General features: G+C 36.7%; 2 protein-coding genes across 2 annotated transcripts; one reads left to right on the top strand and one right to left on the bottom strand.

Annotated features, from left to right (window-relative positions):
• Nucleotides 1-682: 682 nt before the first annotated feature.
• On the bottom strand, nt 683-21970 carry LOC116177979. The gene is made up of 5 exons (XM_031497182.1): nt 21279-21970; nt 2139-2246; nt 1641-1805; nt 1328-1588; nt 683-1277 (listed from the first exon to the last, which is right to left on the bottom strand). The coding sequence occupies exons 1-5, from the start codon at nt 21394-21396 to the stop codon at nt 994-996; spliced, it is 936 nt and encodes a 311-aa protein (XP_031353042.1). The 5' UTR covers nt 21397-21970; the 3' UTR covers nt 683-993.
• Nucleotides 8025-9513, top strand: LOC116177980 (programmed cell death protein 6-like). The gene is made up of 4 exons (XM_031497183.1): nt 8025-8360; nt 8424-8530; nt 8607-8875; nt 9229-9513. The coding sequence occupies exons 1-4, from the start codon at nt 8314-8316 to the stop codon at nt 9328-9330; spliced, it is 525 nt and encodes a 174-aa protein (XP_031353043.1). The 5' UTR covers nt 8025-8313; the 3' UTR covers nt 9331-9513.
• Nucleotides 21971-22180: the final 210 nt, after the last annotated feature.

The raw sequence follows: 22180 nt of genomic DNA, 5'->3' as shown, positions 1-22180 counted from the left end.
ATATCACCTTAAAATAATTTCCATTATTCCCTATATTAGGTACCGTTTATAACTCCTGATATCGTCATTAATTACCGTAAATGTAGAACCAAATTGTAATGTTTATATAGTTCAAGTTCTGTGAGAAAAAGGTCGATAGTAATATCTTTCGAAAATATTTATTTCAAAAATATTATCATAAAAATTTGTTTATCGTTCTTGTAAAGTGAGGTTTGATAATTTACACGAGTAAAATTATTTATTAGCACTTGTGCTTTTGATATAGGTACCGTTGTAACTAGAATCTATAAATATTTGAATTTTACAATTCGTCTAAGATGCACTGATCTGGTAAACAACCACTTTTATCACATTACCTCAGATTAATTAGGCAGTTTTTGAAAACTATTTTAAAAACAAAGGTCTGCAAACCACAATTCTGTAAACACCTCTGATAGGTTCTTATAACAATTAACATATTTACACATAGAATTTTGACCTGCCCAACAAAGCGAATTCTATATAAGCATAAAAATATTTCTTAAACAGTGCCAATTTTCAAATAAATAATATAATAGAGATACGTCAAATCATGGTACAAAAACACAATTTGTAACAGCCTGGATGTAAAGCAATTTATTTTACTGGTCTCATTTCTTATTCAATGATTCAGTTTGCAGCAACAACTTAACCATTCCTTTTCGTCTTCTGTTGGTCCCAGATTCATCACAGTTACTAAAACCCCCACAGAGTTGATCTAGCATGATGATAGTAGGTATTAAGTAGTTGCTACAAGGGCCATAGTGTGGTACAATATAACAACAAAAATTAACACGAGTACCAGTAAAATCTTTCATAAAATATATAAAATGTGTTAAACACAAAAAACATCAAAAAAATTTATGTGCATCAATCGTGCACGAAAATGGACGGATATAACGTAATAATATCACTAAAAAGTTCTCAAATTATCAAATAAATTAAGAATTATCAGATTTGTAACAAGGACTGTCATCAAACTTCGGTGCTATGAGTTTGTATTCTCACTTTTTTTACACTTCCATTTCTCGAAAACGTAGGCGAGGAACCTGAGAATCCGGGGTTTTGAATCCCAAAACCGTCCTTCGGCTTCGGCTTTTTTAGGCTTGATCGTAAAGGTGATCGCGTCACTGAAGATCCGACAGTTGACCCGTTGGAACCAACGGATGACGCACTTGTCATGGTTGTATTCATTGACATTGTGCTGCCATTGGTAAGGTATGGTTTCCCACTGGCATCGGTCATAGATACACCCGCTCCTGTAGGCAACTTGTAATTAGCATCAGAAGTGGAATAAAAAGGGAATTACCGTTCGTTGGGCCCCGATCGCGATAACCAGGATTGCCATATGTCGTTGCTTCCACGGGAATTGACACAGACTTTGTGGGATCTCCCCCATCTCGCCGAGAAAATATTAGATCGTACAGCGACATTACAAACAAAACAGCGTTGAGAATTATTAACAAAACCTGAATGTAGAAGGCGGGTCCTCGGGTTATCTGGAAACCACTGTTCGCCTTATCGTCAGTTTGTAGCGCGAACAGACCTGCTGCTGCAATGGCCAACAAACCTGTAAGGTAAAATCTTACAATAGTCTGGGTGGCCTATACACACGTACTCACCGGCCAAAAGTCCCAAGGCAAGTTTGGTAGTTAAAACAATGCTATACCTCATCACAACTTTTTCTTTCGAGCTTAGCATAGCTAACTGGAGGACACTTAGTACACAAAAAACTCCTAGGATTGCCACACCGGCCGCCGCTACCAGCCCAGCTATCCATACTACGACTGAAACAAAAATTGCTTTATTGATTGACGGTTATATCAATGTTAGTCCATAATTACTAGCTGCTAAAGTAAAGTACCTAATTGTTCTAAATATAGAGTTTCATTTCGACTGTTTTTGATAACCGTTTAATGTTCAATTAATCATGTAGGTATATAGTGTTGGAAGTGTGTGTTTTAATATGCCACTTATTTACAGCTACAGGATGATCAAATTATATAGTACCTACACCGCAAATTACCCGTAACATCCGATGTTACGCGGTTAGTCGCAAATTGTTATTACGCAATAGTCAAAAAGTCAATATTTATTAATAAATATTCGTACCTACTTACCAGAAACCCTAAATCTTGAAGCATCTTTGCCGCACCTTTCACGATGGTAAAGCAGCTGTTTGCAAGTTCTCCACGGTCCAAAGTAGCCTTTTTCGGCACTGGGGCCACCTGGAAATAAAAGTGTAGCGTTAGATTTGTATGCACTACTATTGAAATGAAATTAAAAGTGTAAATTCAAATAAATTCCCCCCTCCCCTCCTCACAAATCCACATAATATATGAATCGATTTTTGACATTAAAAATGACGAATTTGAAACTCCAAATTCGTGACTTGGCTTGATTTTTCAGAGGTACATATATTTTAGTCAGGACGATTTTAGAATACATCCTTTCAATGCCCCCTGTAACGCTAAAGGGACATTTCCACGACGAAAAGCTTTCGGTATAACATCATTATTCTTGCCGAGATTCTTGCTTGATGTTCTTGTATAGCACCCAGACCATCTTTAAAAAGTAATTTATTTATTTATTTATTTATTTTACTACTCCGGTAGGTATTTACTTTACGAATTGTGAAAACTTCACGGTGAATAAGGGTTATTTGTGTATTACATAGGTATGACGTTATACGGTTATCATTTCCAATGTCTCCGATGGTTGCAAGGATTACGAAATCTGTGAATTTTTTTAACGAATCCACTTCCCATAAATACTGGCAGGTGTTTAGCAAAATTTAAATTGTTATTTTTGTTTGGTTATTTTTCCAAGGGTAAACAACCAATATGCAGTACTACTACTGGACGCAAGGAAATCCACACTACAGTGTGTCATTATTGGGAATGGAGTTATTGATCCGCATTTTTTAAAAACAATTCAATGGAGAAATATACGCACATTTTTTAAATCATTTGGGACTCCACCCCATTGTGCAATGCATTCCCGTATATTATTTACATGAAATGTTTGACAGGTGGATTTATCGAGCACTGGCCTGCTCGGTTCCCGAATTTACCCCTCATGAATTACTTTTTGTGGGGCTTTATAAAAGATAAAGTAAGTACCTACGTCCATCGCACCTATACAACTGTAGATGACATGTACCTATCACCGAATACGTTCTGCGGGAAATGTTAGAACGGATACGAAAATTCCGAAGAAAACTCATTTACCTAGTTGTAAAATGCGAAAGTGTTGGTAAGTTTAAGGAAGATATTTTGAACATCTTAAGCATAATAGACGTTGAAAAATTTGTAAGTGTAACTAGGTTGTAAGCTTTTTTTATTGCTATATCTCTAAATAACCATAGCTCAGTAACCATGCGGAAGCAATTATACACAAAAAATAGCACATACGATAGTTTTCTACATACCTAGATTCGAAAAAGTGAATTGTTCCAAATCGCCGTATACAGTAATAATCACAATAAATTAGCAATAAATAAGTATCTACTTTATTATGTGGTATTCATCATTTAACATAATTTAATGGTAGTTAACGAACGTATTTTATGAAATCTTGACATCGCGATGGATCTGAAGAAACTAAATCAATCTGAAGAGTTTGCGTAAAACTGTAAGTTGGAAAAATTTGAAAAAACGAAAACTGATGTACCTATCTGTAGTATTTGAAAAAACTAAGGAAACAAATTTTAATGATTAGAAGTGTAATGATTAATGAATCTAAGAAACTCACGAATCTTGGAGGATCTCAAGGGTTTATTTTTAGGAACCTAGTCCGAAAAAAAATGAAGATCATCTTGGGTAAAATTAAATAATAAGAAGGATTCTTTTAAAGATTTGTATACGGAACAATCTGATGAACCGTAAAAAAAACTAAACATCGATCGTCAGGGATATCTAACAAATGGTGGAGCGACCAACCACAAACACGCTGGACAAAATGCATTGAAAAGGAAGAGGACTACACAATATGTTGCAAGTGATGTAGGTACATGGTTAAACGGTACCCCATATTGTGTAAATAAAATATAAAAAAAGTGCGGATAGATGCGTATTTATTACCATAATTTAAATGCTAATTATCTTAATCTCTCATCTTGGAAAACCTATGACCTCGCCTATGACCAACCTCTCCGACCCCTTGACCTAACCTAAACGAGCTGATTATTACCAGGTTGAAGGCCCGTTTGAAATTTTTAAGACTTGAAGTTGAAAATCAAGAACAAAAAGTTCACAAATCACAGTAGAACTATACTTGCTCTCTTCCAACGTCCCTCTTCACAGCAAAAGGTATGCACAAGGGCAGAAAATCGATGGTGTATGATGTATTCTTGGCCATCGTGGGTGAAGACGTAGACTTCGGCCCCATAAAATGCAATGTCGTTTAGTACCTTTACACTATCATACTTCTCATGTGATTTGTCATATGATAAGTACCTAACAAGCATTTAGATTTGTGTTTACACTATACTAGTTTTGGTATTGTGGCTGTCATAAGACAAATTATAAGGAATTAATATGGAAATAATACGTAAATCGTGGAATAGGGATGTTTCTATTTTTGCATAACAAATGACATGACTTATTTTAAATATCCAAGTGATCCCGCCCTTTTATGGTTACTTTTCGCATTTTGCTGTTGTACTTATCTGAAAAAGCTGAATACTTGAGTAAACCACTAAACTTTTGATTATATCATTGATTATACACACCTATACAGGGTGATTCCTATAGTACCTGCCACCGTTTGGGAGCGTGTAGGTGGTGCGTAGGGGAGTATTTTGATATAGGACACTTGGGGTCGGAAATCTAAAATAAGGGTGCCAGAGCCAAATTTACCTTCTGGAATTTCGCGCCTGTAGGTAGGCAACCCAACCGGCCGGCGGTGCACACGGAGCGATCTCAGGCGGCGATGTGTGGCTGACACTTGATCAGAATTTTGTTTAAACCCACGAAATCCCGTCTGCAACGACGCGTATCAAGTGAATAAACACTATGGCACGTTTTACTAACACGGAATACGCGGACATGCACTTCATGTACGGATTGGCAAATGGTAACGCACGAGCTGGACGACGAGCGTACGCTGAGCGGTATCCAAACCGTCAGTTACCCTGCAGACAGGTCTTTCAAGAAGTTCACTTCCGACTGTGCGAGACAGGGCAATTGCAGGTAAGCTGACGGAGGCTTAACTTTACACACAGATTCGTGATGCACATCGATACTTGGGTCATTTAAGCACCCATTTCGAAAAGTTTGTTTGTTTACACCGACCTCCTCCTATTTCGCAGCCCACTAGCGCCCGTGATCGCGATCGCCCGTTGGTAAATGCCTTAGAGGAGGATGTGTTGGAACGTTTCGAGGCAAACCCGCGTACTAGCACTCGACTTGTAGCAGATCAGGTGGGTTGTAGTCAACACACAGTGTGGAACATCGCCAACAACAACAACTTACACCCCTATAAGTTTAAGAAAGTGCAAGAGTTACGGCCGGGTGACCATGAAAGGAGGCTGGAATTCTGCAACTTAGTCGTCCAGGAGGAAGAAGCTAATCCGAACTTTCTGAGGAGCGTGCTAGTTACTGACGAGAAAGGATTCTCAAGAGAGGGGACCTTCAATCCTCGTAACAGCCACTACTGGGCGGAGCACAATCCTCATGAAACGTTTACGCGAGGATACCAGGACAAGTTTTCTTTAAACGTTTGGGCTGGCATCCTGGGGGACAACCTACTGGGGCCTTACATCCTCCCTCCGCGTCTAAATGCCCATAATTACCTGATTTTCCTGCGCGAGGTGCTACCAGAACTTTTAATGGATGTTCCAGTGAACTTGTACTGGGACCACTGGTTCCAGCACGATGGGTGCCCTGCTCACTACGGGCGGCAGGTGAGGGAACACTTGGACCAAACCTATCCGGACAGATGGATCGGCCGTGGAGGTGCGGTGGAGTGGCCTGCCCGCTCGCCCGACATCACCCCATTAGATTTTTACTTGTGGGGTGTGATGGAAGCGCACGTCTACGAGACTCCCGTCGAATCCGAAGAGGACTTAATTGCGCGCGTCGTCATGGCCGGAGAGGCTGTTCGCCAGGACATAGGAGTCTTCACGCGAGTTCGAGGGGAGTGGTTGGCTAGATGTAGGAAGTGCATTGAGAACAACGGTGGCCACGTTGAACACTTGTAAACGTTATTGCTTTTGACTGTCGTTTTCCCTCCTTCCCTCCCATGTCGCTTCCTCGCGCTAACTCGCTCTGCATCGCTCCGCGCGAAACGTCGGTCGGTTGGGTTGCCTACATACAGGCGTGAAATTCCAGAAGATAAATTTGGTTCTGGCGCCCTTATTTTGGATTTCCGACCCCAAGTGTCCTATATGAAAAGACTTCCCCTAGGCACCCCCTATACGCTCCCAAACGGTGGCAGGTACTATAGGAATCACCCTGTATAATCAATGATTATAGGTATATTAGTTACTAATGAAAGAATAAATTACATAAACAATAAATCGAGGAATAAATATTTACGAGTATATTGGTTGTAGTGGTGTTTTCAGACACACATTGTCAAATAGTGTCTTGATTGGCAATTAACCCTTCAAATGTTTGGGGTAATCTTTCAAATAAGGGTACACTCATCCTTAATGTCGACAAAGGGGACGACTCTGTTTGCTTTGTTAATGAAACGCATAACGGAGAAATTATTTTTTAAATAATTGTTAAACCTTTTTCGTTAAAAATGTACTAGGTATATGATTTTTGAGGCACTTTAGAAGTTCACCTATTTGTGCTTTACAGGTGATTTTTTTGAGTTCTAAGTTAGCCTGAAGGTACTTTTTTGTTAAATATTGTGATAATTAGCGATTTATTTTAATACAGAAGTTAACCGCACAAAATTGCTTATTTGCCAATTTATTTAAAATTTTGCGGAATCCCGCAAATACCGGGTTCGACTGCACCAAAATTTCTCGGGAAAACAGTTTTTCTTATTAATTTTGGTGCGTAGAATCCAAAACAATTCGTACTTTTTCGATCAGACTTCTCAATCAAATTATAGACTTCTTAGAAACCAATTTCGAAAGAAAATTCAAAGGGCTGTAACTGTTGAACTAGTAGCCCAATCTTGGAACTTGGAACATTTTAATTTAGAGAAGTTATATATGGTTTCGTAACTTCTTATTAAAGTCATATGAAAAACCTGTCAAGTGTAAAGTAAAACATTAAAACTCACGAAAAATATGTTGGTAGTAAATATCATATAAGTATAACATATCATATAAAAAATCATGTGAGATATATTATAGTGTAAAGGTACCTTAATTGCGAGTTTCTGATGCATGAGGTTGTTTAGTTAGACCATGTCAGCCATAGCGGTTTTTGATGGTTGAACGTAATCGGCGTTCTTTGCTGCACTCCTCAACAAAGTTTGTCTTTTCTAAGACTTCACGTCAAGAAGGTAGTAGAAACGCAGATGTAATACCTAATTGTTGTTGTTAGGTATAATGGTTGATGCGCAAAACGATTACAATTCATCATGGAAAAGTGAACTCTCTTACAAATATATTAGTGCATAGGAATTAAGCACAAATTAATGTGTTAATGGGTTTTTCAAATTTATCTAAAGACCAAAACTGTACAATCAATCTCAAAAAACGCTCTAAAATCAATTTTTTCCCCACAATTACAATGCTACAGGCTGGTTAATTTTATGCAATTTTTATAATCATACATTCGAACCACGTTAAGCCATAAGGCAACAATAGGTACTTTTAATGAATAAATGGATTATATGTGAGATTTAATTTACAGCTAAATTTAATTCTCCCAAAAAAATGGATGAAGTGAGTGCTAATTTATGAAGACTTTCCATTAACAACCTACACTGGAAATTCTCGACAGCAATTCGTGTATAATGATGACGTCATGCAGCACCAGTATTTACTAACCTCGGGTATGTAAAGTAACGGTTTTAGAGACACCATCTCTTATTTCACAAATTTAAATCGTTATTACACGAGTTGAGTTTATACCTACTGCCGGGATGTCAATGGAACTACAAATACTGCATTCGATAATTGCAGCATTTTGTGCCATTTTACTACGAATTCCACTTTCGCATCGCATGACGTAAAAAGAGAGGGGCTTTATAAAGGTTGTTGATACGCGGGGGAATATCAGAATAGTATTAGTCACCGAGGCGTGTAGTAAGTGTTTGCACGTGATTTTCAGTGTTGTGCTGTCCCTTGCTTGTTTGTTTAATACTTTTGAAACACAAACTTGTACAATGGATGCGATGCCAAGCAGGCAGTTTCTTTGGGACGTGTTTACAAGGTAGGCAAATGTGCGCCATAACCTTATACTGTAATTTCTAAAACCGCTTCGCTTTATTTTTAGAATTGACAGAGATAGAAGTGGATACATAACCGCCGACGAATTACAAGTTGCATTATCCAATGGAAGCTGGAGTCCGTTCAACCCCGAAACTGTACGTCTAATGATAGGTAAGTCGTACGACCTAGAAAGCTATTGATTGATCCACAAATTTAATGTCATGCTGACGGAGAACAATTTTTTTAGGTATGTTCGATAGGCAGAATCGTGGAAGTATAAATTTTGAAGATTTCGGCGCTTTGTGGAGGTACGTGACGGACTGGCAGAAATGTTTTCGTTCCTTTGATCGAGACAACTCCGGAAACATAGATAGGCACGAATTATCAAATGCACTCAGATCGTTTGGTTATCGTTTATCGGATGGTTTAGTAGGCACATTAGTCAAGAAATTCGATCGCCATGGCAATGGAACGATATTATTCGATGACTTTATCCAATGTTGTGTAGTTCTATATGTAAGTTTGAATCCTTGCAGACAGTGGATTTTTTCGGTACTTTTCCCAAAGCCTCCTTCTGATAGTAATTCTAGATCTTTGCATAATCCAGACTTGAACCTTTTTTCTCGGTTACGAATTTTGTTGTACATACGTACCTACTTATCTATCAGAAAATCCAATGACCGAAAATGTTTTTCAAATATATTTATCATCAACCAGTTATAATAGCAACTTTCTTGGTTGAACAGCGGAACGTTTTTATTATCCAAACCAAACAGTAATCACATTGCTATCCATGTTCATATACTGAAAAAATTCACTAGCGTCTGAATCACAATCCTTATTCTGATGATGCTATTTTCAATTTTTAGACTCTTACCCACGCATTCCGTGCATATGATACAGATCAAGATGGTGTGATAACGATTCACTATGAACAATTTTTAAATATGGTATTCAATTTGAAGATTTAGGTATTACGCAGTGCTAATAAACTATTTAAGACTGTTACCTCTGAATTGTATTTTTGTTACTTAAAGATGTACATACAAACCGGTCGTAAGTTTAACTACTTGTTTAGAAGTTACTATTTAAGAAATGTTATTATTCATAAGCTTGTATTTTTTATACTTGTAAATAAATTGTTTAATTTATTACAGTGCGGTTTGTTTAGAATTTCGATTTGTACCTATCATATATATTTGTACTTAGCAGGTGCGCAAATCGTACTCTAATCATCAATATTTTCTTGTAAGCGAACATGTAAACATAATAGGGGTATTTGCGTGTTTTCGCAAAAATACAATCACGTAGTCACAGTAAATCAAAATTTCCACGTGAATACTCCAGTAGTGATCTCGCTCTTGAAAAGGCCAAAAGGGTACTTATAGGTCCAAACGAGGGTACAAAGTTCATCCAGCTAGCGAAAAAGTAATATTTTTGATTGTTTACGGGTTACTCATCAGATTCCAGACCCTTTTATGATACCTCATATTAGTTATCATATAAATCCAAAACAATCGAAAATGCAATGGAAAATATAGCATATATATACACAAATAGATAAATAAATAAGCATTGAATTGTGAAATTCGAACAATGCAGGACGCAGGGCTTTAAATTTCATAATCATAATAACCCAACGGTTATGATCCTTAATTATCAAATATTTATTTAGAGCAGTTTAGTGGGTGCCCTAAATAAATACAGATTTGATAAGATAATTGGCGAACGTAACAATTGGAGACGCTGTATACCTATGGGTTTAAAACCAATCAGTTTCATGAATTTAAGAGGTACCTCCCAAATGGGACATTTTTTGATTCGCGTGAAGCGGGCTACTGAAGTCAGCTCAACCATACTTTACAGAAGATTGAAGAGGTTGACGTCAGATTTGCTACTACCTACATACAATTAGTGACGTCACAGTTTAAATACCCTATTTATGCTGTGACGCCACGGGGTACCTAAATTCTATGGTTACGGCTTTCATAATTACCTATTAATACCTTTAGAAATAATTCAAATCACACACCTTGTGTAATTAGTAGGATTGGCTTCAACTCGAGCTTCATACAACCTAAAATGCTCACTGAAGCCTAACACGTAAAGTTAAAGCAATCTGTTTGCGATTTCAGCAGCCATTGTGTACAACTCCCATAGTAGGTAAGTTATTTTTTTAGTAAAGCAGGTAGACTTTAATCGCTTATAGACTTACAGTTTTTGTTGCTATTGAACCATTATTCTACTACCCTCCATTTTCATTTAATTTACTCATATTTTGATCGCGGAATGCAATTTACTTACGTTACCCTGTGATGAATTATTTTTTATAAGTGGGCTAGATCTTACCAACTTAAATCCTCGTAGAACCATTTTTTTTTATTTTTACCTTACCTTATTCGTAATAAATTCTACAACCCTTCCCCATAAGTCTATCGTCACGCATGGCCCTATAAAATTCTTTTGTACCTGTAGGTACGTTTGTGACTGAACTGAACTCATCCTAAACGGCTGGACGGATTTTGATGAAATTTTTTGTATGTGTGAGTGTGTGGGCGCGATTGAATTATGGGATTTTTTAAAAACTTGTTTTCTTGATGTCCCACGCTACTATTTCGCGTATCGATCGATACATGAGCCAAGTCACTTGCATCGTATCGCGCTGATGTGCTTACACTTTTCCTTCCGTACGCATGTATCCATCAATACCGAGCGTACGAAGTCGCAGGGGAAAATCGAAAATCTAATATATACCTAAGTACTTAAAGTACTTACCTGCAATTTTTATAAGTAACTTTATACTTATTTATAATTTGTAGGTACTTTTGGTAATTTTTAGTACTTTATCTTGATGGACTTTGTTACCTCGTTTGGTACTTTTATCATTAGACTAAATTCCGACCTGAATGTTAGGTAGGTACTAGTGCTACTCTTTCTAAGAAACTTTGAAGAGCGAGTGTACTTGCACACTTTCTTATGATAATTCACAGGGTTCTTGGTGACATCCTCAAGAATCTAATCCCAATTTGCAGCCTGAAAGATTATTTGTATAATTGGGCAATAATTTGTAGAGTAATGCACAATCTATGGGAATAGACCCCTATTTGACAAAAGAGAATGGTAAATTGTTCCTTCCTAGGTATAGGAGGAGAAAAATTGGTCGCATCCAATGTAAAAATCAGTATGTGTTAGTATATTGCCATATTTTTATACGGTACAGGTACAGAGCCGTCGTGAGTTACAAAATGTTTTCTTGCCAAAAGCGTTCAATGGTTGTTACGGCTTTCAGGTAGCCTTTAAAGCCTATGCCTATAACGACTTTTAAGAATCGTTTATAGCATTTAATAATCTTTAAGATTTAAGAGAGCTTTTTGCGAGCTTTAATGGTCTCTAAATGCATTTAAGTACTATTTGTTTTAAACGCTTTATATTAAGTCGCTAACCCGCGCTAAGACGCTAACAGCTTCTAAGAGCTTTTAAAATCCTCCCAAAGTCTTTTAAAGGATTATAGGACCTTTCAAGATCTTCGAAAATTAAATTAGAAATCCCTTCACGACAACATCAATTTATTTTACATGTGGTTAGCCACGATTTATTAGAGGGAGATCGATCGGCCCACGCAATAGTTATATAGGTACCTATATTTGTACATACAACTGGTCAACAATCATGTAAAAAGCAACACTTATACCTCGACTTATATACCATAGGTACGATTTTTTGACAAAAAAGTGGTAATTTGCTCAATATATGCAAGAAATTGATTGAATGGAGCTTACTCACAACATTTCACGACAGACAAGCGAATAGGTAATAATAGATAATAATCATAATAGATATAAGCAAGGTCGATATGGGGTCATATTTGATCTTGAGATATTCGCATGCGCTAAGGTCATTCTAGTAGTCTAGCTAGACAACTTGTTTCAATGCGGCACAATAATTATTTTCGATAGTTTATTTTTATGCAAGGTCTCTAAGATTACAGTTAGGGAGGAATTTTTATTTATGCCACACTTGACACTTATTTATGTTTCTAATTGAGTCACTGATCGTTTTTACTACGCCACTGGACACATTTCGCGCTAGTTTATTTTTTTTAATTTACTGTTTGCATCAATCAGAAACATTTCAATGTGCACAATTGAATATTTAAATTGTTAAAGAAAACCATATAATTATGGAGAAACTATTTTTATTCATACTTATAATCAAGGAGTTAAATTCTTCGATTTTTTGGTTTTGAACTATATTTCCAGAAAATTCTGTACAGGTATTTTCAAAACCGAGATTTAAACTTTTTGTGACTGTAGTACTAGTAGATTGTAAAATGAAATGAATGTAAAAATGTTAGACAATCTTTTTCTTTATTAACGAGCGAAAAAAGCGAATTCATGATTTTGAAATTTCTATGTGTTCGTCCGCCCGTTAGTCAGTCTGTGTACATGAGAACTCTCGAACAGTTTTGAATTTTCCAATTCTGTTTTCAGTAATAGGTAGGCAATGGTAAAGGGACTAACTGACTAAATTTTGCTCAATACTCGGTAAGTATAACCTTATTGCTCGTTGTTGATATTGGTGCAGTTTATTCGAGAGTTTGTTATAAAACAATGAAAAATTTAGTTAAAATCAGTATACTCTAAAGGAATTTATATACACGTTCGGCAATGGCATACCTAATAATTTTCCAATATTTACCGAACACTATTTGTGTTTAGACAGGGCAAAAATTGTTTGATGTCAATAAAAACACCAAATGCTGCGAAAACGCTATAAACTATACAAGCATTTAACCCTCGATTTATCCTTAATGGAACATGACAGCGACAACGAGTCACCACCTGAAAAGGACAACGATCCGAGTGAAAATTAACGCTTAACTTTTTCAAATATTAAAAAAAATATATAGGTATCTACTATTGAAATTAATGCATAAATTATATCTCATAATACAGTGTAAAAATTTTGTCTAGAATGTACTTTCAAAACAACGTTTTTCTTTAAAGAAGCTTTTTATGGTACCTATCTATCCAAAATTATAAAAAGTTTACTAATACCAGTCTACGCACTTGGAAATTTGTGGTCAGTGGTTTCTGCATGGTCAAGGAGGGTTATCTTTTTTTAATGGAAACCACTAGTTTTCATCATCATCATTAAAATACTTATTAGTACATTACACAATTTAAAAATTTGAGAAAAATTCTAATTAAAGAAAACGGCTGTGTTATAAAATTTAATAATTTGACTAGTTGGCGTTAAAAAAACAACATTCTTTTGTTAGTTATGTGAAAGCAATTTATTGTATCAAAGATCATAAAAAAAACTTCAGTAAATCTCTATGCGTAAAAATTATCTATAGTGGCGTGCGTCTGAACAGAACTAAGAGTCACTTTTTTTTAATGGAAAGCCTCGTGGAAAGCACTATTTTTGGTGAGGTATTATTAAAGAATATTTTTTTTAATATGACAAAATTATGAAATTAATTAGCACACTATTTTCCTTAATTTGAGTTATTCCACGAGTTTTTCTCTTAAATTTGATTATGGAATAGAATAAGTTTTTTGTGCTGCTATATCCAAAAAATTATCAAAGTCCTCGTGTGAGATCGAAGGGACTTCAGCGCATTTTTGTGTGGCAGGATCAGTATTCTATTAGCCACTTTCGACTCAACCATCAATAACAGATCTTGTCGAAGGCTACTACATTCACTAACCGTTTCCCACTTTCCGCGTGCACCCGCAATTCGCTTTTAAAGTTAAAATCGGGTCGGGGGCTACCACATTCCCTTTGACGGTAGCCACTTCCGACGTCCCGTTCACCCGCAATTCGCTCCTAATGGCGACACGAGAAAGAGAGACAGCGATTCGAGATTTACGAAACGTTAAACCGCGTGAGTTCGCAACGGAAGGTAAAAGGCGCCCGAAGTTGACCACTTCTCGAAGACGCGCGTGCGCGCCTCGCAAAAGGTCGTTAATTTCGCCCCTAGGACAAAAAACAAAATTCCGCCAAGCAGGAGTTGTGCGCGTTTACATCTTTCCGACGACACCAATTTGAAAAGAATCGGACCAAAACTGTAGTAGAAGATAGGAAAAAACTGAAAAACCTTCACGTTAGTATACTACGCTCGAGGATGACGCCCAGATGTCGCCAACCCCACATCATGTAGCCATGTCCCTAAGGTTGACAAATTTCACGGCCTTGTAGACAGACGTACACCCGTTGCCTTTCTACAAGAGTTCTTCTACGCGCCCACATTTGCAGCCAGCCAGCCGGCCAGTCAGCCAGCCAGCCAAAGTGAGATTAAAAGCTACTTTTTACAAATAAATTTGCAAAAATGCGCTAAAAACTGTACTCTTTTAGAATACCGAACGAAAAATGATCGTTACGCCCTCTTTGGCCATGCAAAAGTACGCCACCGACCACAATTTTAAAGTACGTAGATTGGCATCATTTGTTGAAGGAATTGTACGTAGCCTCAATTTTTTTGGGGTTATGGCATTAGATCCAACTTTGAAATAGGTCTTCTTCAATATCGTTCCTTACCTTTAAGCGAAATTCCACCTCGAAAGAAAATTAAATTGTTTTGTTGACATGATTCTTTAGCAACCGTCGAGGCAACCGTTGTGTCGCTTAGTAACTATAATTAAGTATACCTACGCATGAACTACTTGAAACGAAAAACTTCGTTTTAAATTAATGTGGTGACTTTCCGAGTGACTTTCGTTTCGAATTAATTTTTTCTGATGGTATACCTACCCACTGATTGTCCCTCGGATTGTCCTTTATCGTGCAAAAAATATTGTATGCTAGGCGGGTGGTAAATTCTTCTATAGGCAATTGGAGGACATCGACAGCCTTGCCTTCGACCTTGTTCACTTCACTAACTTTGACAATACAGATTTAAAATTGTTAAATTTTGTTAAATGTTGCAGGGACGAAGATTTGGTACGTTGAACTATATCTATAAGCGAATGTATAAGATAGGTACCTATAGGTACATTAATAATTTGGGAATTTACTCAATACCTTTCTATGGGAATTTCCAAAAACGAACCAAGGTACAGTGAGAACTGATGTGGGAACGAACAACAATGAAGTACTTAGGTACCTACATTGAATTCAGAACCAGGCACATTGGTGAATAAAATCATCCCCCTCACAGTCAAATAACCCAAAAATCGGCAATTATTCACCTCGTGTTTTCATTACCGCTAATTTGTAGGTGATTTGTCAAATCGATTTGACTACGCCAATATTATTAGTCAAGCTTTTTCGCAAAAAACAAGCAGATTACGACGTTGGTAATAAAATAACTGTGGCAGGTACGATTAGGTATCTTACATAATACCTATTCCAAATTGCGTCTGTGTACAATTCCAAGGTTAGATGGATAAATATAGGTGACGGTTTTGTAACTGCTTAAGGTGTACCTAAGCTCGCCTTTCTTGTATATAGGTACCAAGTAGTAGAGCAATTATAACATTGGAAGCACAAAAATGTTTCGAAATCAAAGAAATGTACTTAACTTTATAAATTCCCGTAAATGGGAATTTAGCAAATATGAAATAAAGGCAACGGTGACAATTAGTAAGTACTCTTGAGACAATTTTCCGAAATTGCTCAATTACATGGATAATGACGCACGTACTTCGGGTGCAGTATTTCTACTTGTATTAGTCACGCTATACATAGTATGTATTGTATTCATCCCGTTCTAATTCATCTAAGTTTACTTGAATCGCAGTAAACCGTTACAACATCTTGTCGTTATTACCAACATTTAAAATTCAATCTTCTGCAGATTCAGTTATATAAATGCGTGTGAAGTATACGGTATAAGAATCATTTTCTTTTTAAGAAGACACGCAGAAATGCAAAGATCATAAATGCAGCACTGCTAAGAAGAATTAGGAGAATTGGAGGATTCATATTTTCCTGTGAGTTCAATCTGTTATTTATGGAATCATCGAGTATCACTGACCATAGGTATATCGAACTGGCAGGTCACTCCAGAAGCGACTAAGCCAGATCATAGAACAATTTCATTTGAAATTCACTAATAAAATTCACTGCAAGGGAGCCGTCCAAAAGGGGTATCGAAATCCCGAGGTAACGGATGTCCTCCTTTACAAACATCTCCTTGGAAAAAAACCTAGAGAGCAATCTCTCGAGTTCTGCTGACTTACAGGGCGAAGCATCTTCTCTCTATACCGAGCTCTATACCTAACCATCCTTGGTGCAGATGCAGTGCGCTAGAAAAGCAAATATCTCCGCTGGGCAAACTGTTCAATAAGGCAAGGAAATAACAAAACTATCAAGCTCGCTATCAGGGATATCAAGAAAGAACTCAAGATTATACTTGTATGGGCATAATGATGGGCACTGTAAAATAAACAAGCACATGCACCGGATGAGTTTGCTATAGAATCACATTGTAAATGATGTTACATATATAATACCTATAGACGACGAGAAAGCGCACCACCTATACTTTGTGAATGTCCCCCGAACCGTCCACCGGTCCACCCTCCTATTTTAATCCAGAATCCGAGAAATGACTAAGATTTCCCGCGAGATTTCCCGAGTTTATAGTAATTTCATGAACAGTCGTCATGAAGGACGCAAAGTATATACCTATGATATGAATCTTGGAATTAAAGTGGATATCCAATTTTTAATATATGAATAGAATATTTGACTATTTCAAATATTTTTTAATTGCAGGATGTCAGACATACATTGAATAAACGCCAGTACATTAACATTAACCTATTCTAGTTACTTCCTCTTGATACAGATTCTTTGCTACTCGCTTTTAATGGAAACCACCCCGATGAGAAAATCTAATGGGACTGAATAAATTACGAGGCGAAAGGGTTTAAGAAATATCCGTTTTAATTTTGAATTAAATTTGTATACTTAACGGCTACTTGACCTAAAAAATGTGATTCGACATCCGACTTTTCGGCACGATTTTAAATTCTCAATGAGTCATCCGGATAAATGAATCCCGTTCGAATCGACGTATCTAAAGTGAATTTGTTTAATTTGCTTTAGGTAACGAAGACTGTCAGTGGGCACACTGCGCACGAATTTCAATGACCCCAGGTATCTAATGAGCTAATTATCTCATGACGTTCCCTTAGATGAAAGGTGTGAATTCCTACATGAAAGAATTTAGTACCTATAGAAAGAGCGACAACAAACAAAAAATTCGAATTGAGGACAATTAAAATTGGTGCGATACAAACGATTTACGGTGTCACTTTCTAAACTAAAACAAAAACTTGTGTGCATAAATTAATTTGCGACGCCCATTTTTTAGTAGAAAATGGCAGAAGTGTAATTTCCGGTAGAAAACTGATCGTGAGAGTTTGGTTGCCATAAAAGGAGCAGATTTGTATAAAATCACCTATTGTCAATTGTATTTAATCAAACAATAAATCGTGGCAGTAGATATATAACTACATAACGTATAGATACTGGGAGTGTTTGTTACGGTTACAATTTATATAGTGAGTGTAGGTATACCTACGCAAAGATAATACACGATTTTCGATATAAGGAACAGGATTAAGTACCCTAGAGATTATAAATGTGAAAATATGCACCAAGAAAAAACATGCAACCTTGTAAAGTATAGCATCATTGAATAGGTCGAGTCTGAACCTTATTCAATGAAAGTAGTAACAGGTAGCAACAGAGGACCGGAAGTGTAAAATAAATACAGAACATCTGATCTTTAGCCACTTGCTAATTTGTATACATACCTACTTTCATTAGTCGTACAAATATTAACAAGGTTGCAGTTACTTACCTACTTAGCCTGCAAATTGCAATATGTAAATAGTTTATGTACTACATGGGTCCGTCATTTTGTAGGCAGCCATATTTAAATTCGAAATTGTTTTGAAAAGTTGGCATAACAACCTATTAGCCAACAGAAAAATAAGAAGGATTATTATATACCTAAGCTTCTTATTATTCTGTAGTACCAGCCAATAGGGAATGTGAGCATCTATACAAATCCCATTTAGGGGAGGAGGTGGTGGTAAACAATCTATTGGTCAACGTATTTTTCTATAACATAACACATTGTTATATATTTGGGTATTATTAACCAATGAATACATTGATTTAAAACTAGGCATTTCATGATAAATATGCTAGTGTTCCTTCATGTGGATTAAGTTGTCCTAGTACGCGTTCGCACTGAGAAATTGGGTTAAAAAAATCAATAAAATGCATTCTATACCTATATCCAAAAACTATACTTGGCTAATTAAAGAATCATGGATTCATTTGGGCGACTAAAAATGTTAACTTTTCTACAGTAAGACTACTTTCGTCGTGCTCAATTAAATCTCTCTTTACATTAGTGGAGACCGGGGCTAGTTCTCACAATTTTAGATGACACTCGTTATAACTCAGACGCCCTTTAATATTTTTGAACCAAAAGTACTCTAAATAATCAATTGGTAAGGTATGTAACCTTCAGTAGAATCCTTGTGGCAACATGCCCCTGGCAATAAATTATTTCCGCCACTTTCAATTTTCGGGCTTATTTCACGAGACTATTAATGAAAACTTCAAAACGAGCTTCAAAATACAGGGCGTGATGCTAGAAAAGGCTACGTTTACTGAAAAAAATCCTGCAAAGGACAAATTAAAAAAAGTGACAACGTATAGGTAGGTACCTATTTTATAGGCAGAAAACAGAAACAATGTTGTTGTTACTTTTGTAGGTACCTGGTAACGGGGCTGATTGTAACGTTTATTTTATTTAAAAATAAGTACCTAAGTATACGATGTCAGTTAAAAAAGTTACCGGACCTAACCTCATTTTTTTTAAATAGAACACCCTTTTTAATGTAAAAAGATAGCATATTAAATTCTCGGATGATTTTTAAAAAAATTCAAGAACATTCAAAAACGAATTAAAAAGTTAAGAAAGAATAATTTTTAAAAAATGCAACAAATTTAAATGAAAATTTTGAATTTTTTTTATTATTCGATATTTCAATTCTTCTCTACATTATAACCCAAATTTGTAAGAACACGAATTCAATCGTTTCCGGGTCTTCAATATCCAGCCCATCCGTCCGTCTGTACGGACATCGGTACGGACCCACTTCTCCCGTGTTGAATTTGAATGGTCCTAGAGCTCTGGAATTTTTTGCAATAGGTAGCCTTGAAGGTGTGCCAGATGGCTATCAATTCTGTTGTCTTATGAGAGGGCGCCTCCCACGAATTATTTCCCGAGATGCTGTTTTTAAGAGTAAAACGTGACCAATTTGTCTAAGATTTTGCATACGCATAAGTCTCTAGTTGTGACATGTAAATCTTTTGAAAATGGAGGGGGGGGGGGACACTATCGTCATTCTCTCTTACCGCCTATCAAAATTGAGGGCGAGGGGGGAGACACTGGCTTTATTCTTCATGGTACTCCAATGAAAGGTCTCGATGACCTACCAACCATATACTCCTCCTCCTCGACCCCTTATCGTTATCTGTGATAATTTGTTCTGTCTGAAGGGTGGGTTGTCGGAGAAGGCTACTCAATTGGACGCCTGGGAGAAATATATCCATTGGTGATGTCAAAATTTTAAAAGCGAATATCACGAAAACAGTTTATCCTCGGGTTTATCGGAGGAGGGTCTCCTTTTGATACAATTTAAAGAACAAAGCACAGGCGAGGTAACACATGGTAATGGAGGATATTTGCGTCAATATTTGCATAGGGGTGCAATTACAGATAGAAGCTTCAAAGAAAGAGAACCGCTAGCACGTTGACCCTTCATGATTACTGGATGAAGCGCTAAAAAGCGAGTAAAAATTATGCATCTTCCTCTAAACCTATGGCATGAGTTTCTGCCTCGGTTTGTGCCTTAGTCGTCGAGAATTAACCTCAAAACTTATGATGAATGATATTAGCATTAGCCACCAGTCTTTTGCAAGTAACGAAAAAAATTTGAAGAACGAACCCTAAAAGACATTCGCTATGATGTTACTTCTAATTTTACGGTGTTTTCTGGGACGTATTATTACAAAACGTTTTTTGAGTTCCGATTGAATGGACGCAAAAATCTTCACTGTTTCGAGACACGCCTCTATATTTGATATGTATGCTGCCAACACTTGATCAATTGATGCCTTTCCAGTTCTTTGTTAATTGTCTGGATAAGGTTCGTGTGGAATTTTCGAACTCGAGTACTTATATAAACGAGTCATAAATATTTCAAGGTAGACTTCATGGTTAGACTCAAATATAGGTAATCTCATCATACCTACTCATTGAAATCGATCGTAATCGATTGCTATAGGTAATAGCACCAGAAGAGATTGTTTGCTAATATCAGAATCTGAACCAAGTTATCTATACTAACCTGTAGGTATAAGTACGTACCTACATTTGAACAACTTTAACAACTTTCTACCACTATGATGCCACTGCATAAATTCCGAGATAAATTCCCTACTTCATTTTGACTCCCTAGTCCCTTTGCGATACATATTTGCATTTTGATAAACAGCTCATTGAAATTATTCTTTCGATTTCAGTATTTAAAGCTTATACGCAATTGAACGATGCTGGAATAGCGTTTAAAGTAAAAAATAGCACGTAAGTAAGTCTCGTACATTAAGTCATAACTCATAGGTATTGTAGGTAATGTTTCACTTTCCCACTATCACTAATTAAAGTAGGTAATTATAATTAAATTGGCCATTAAAATACGTCAAATAATCTCGGTATTTGCAGGTACCTACCTACCAAAAAAGCATTGTGCTAGGGATTTTGATAGACACTTGACTTCCAAAACAAAGAAAGAATCAGATTACATTCTATATTGTGCCTGTAACTTTCTTTATAACTGCACCAAAAGGTAAAACGATTTTACCTTCGAATATTTTGACTTACCGTTAGGCGTATCGAAGTATCCCCACATCGGAACACCGATTGCGGTGGCGCCAACGACGAAACAAACAAACCCCAGGATCGCTACGCATGTCGAATATAGGGACTTCTTATCCGCCATTTCACTTCAAATCATTTTTTAAAAAACGTAAACACTCGATTCCACCACACACCGGCAAATTAAAAACAAGGCCACCACTGTTGCAAAACAACCTCAGCTACACACGGCATCTCGCAACTGCCACAAGCAAGCACATACTCCTCCAAATCGAAGCATTGTGTTTTTAGAGGTAGAAATCGATAGAATTATTTAGAATTTGTACACAAGAACGTTGATTCGAGTTTTCGCGGGTAATACAAAATTCATTTGAATACGGAAACAACCGAAGCGTTTCTTTGGCGCACCCAATTTTACCTTTTACATTCTTTTAGTGGCAACGTTGCACTTGCGGAATTTAACTTGTTTACGCACACATTCGTTATTTATTAAAAGACACGTCATGATTCACACAGGTTATCTATATTATAATTAAGGCTTTCCAGACTACATTCTATTAACTGTTACTACGAAGCAATTTTCTTGCTCTTAGTGATGGACGGGAAAAGATGAGATTTAATTGCATAGGTAGAAAGGTATGGAGTGAGTGCGATGTTTTAATCTAACTAACTAAAGTTACTTTGTTGTTGAAAAAGTCGACACCCGTGATGGTGAAACAGGAGACCGCGATATGAAATGGAAGGGGCCATGACATGGCATCCTACCTACGCTACCTGCACGTAGACAGTAGTGCAATAGAGAAGTTAGCTTGCAGCCGTAGGAAAAAAACCTAGAAGAAACCATTTAGAACAGTTATAAAACGCGCGCTTGACGAATCACGGCGTAAAAGAATGAAATTGCTGGGAAT

The sequence above is a fragment of the Photinus pyralis genome, unplaced genomic scaffold, assembly GCF_008802855.1.
Source record: "Photinus pyralis isolate 1611_PpyrPB1 unplaced genomic scaffold, Ppyr1.3 Ppyr1.4_LG8, whole genome shotgun sequence".
Taxonomy (NCBI): domain Eukaryota; kingdom Metazoa; phylum Arthropoda; class Insecta; order Coleoptera; family Lampyridae; genus Photinus; species Photinus pyralis.
Note: the sequence above shows the minus strand (reverse complement) of the source record. Positions and strands in the feature narration are given on the sequence as shown.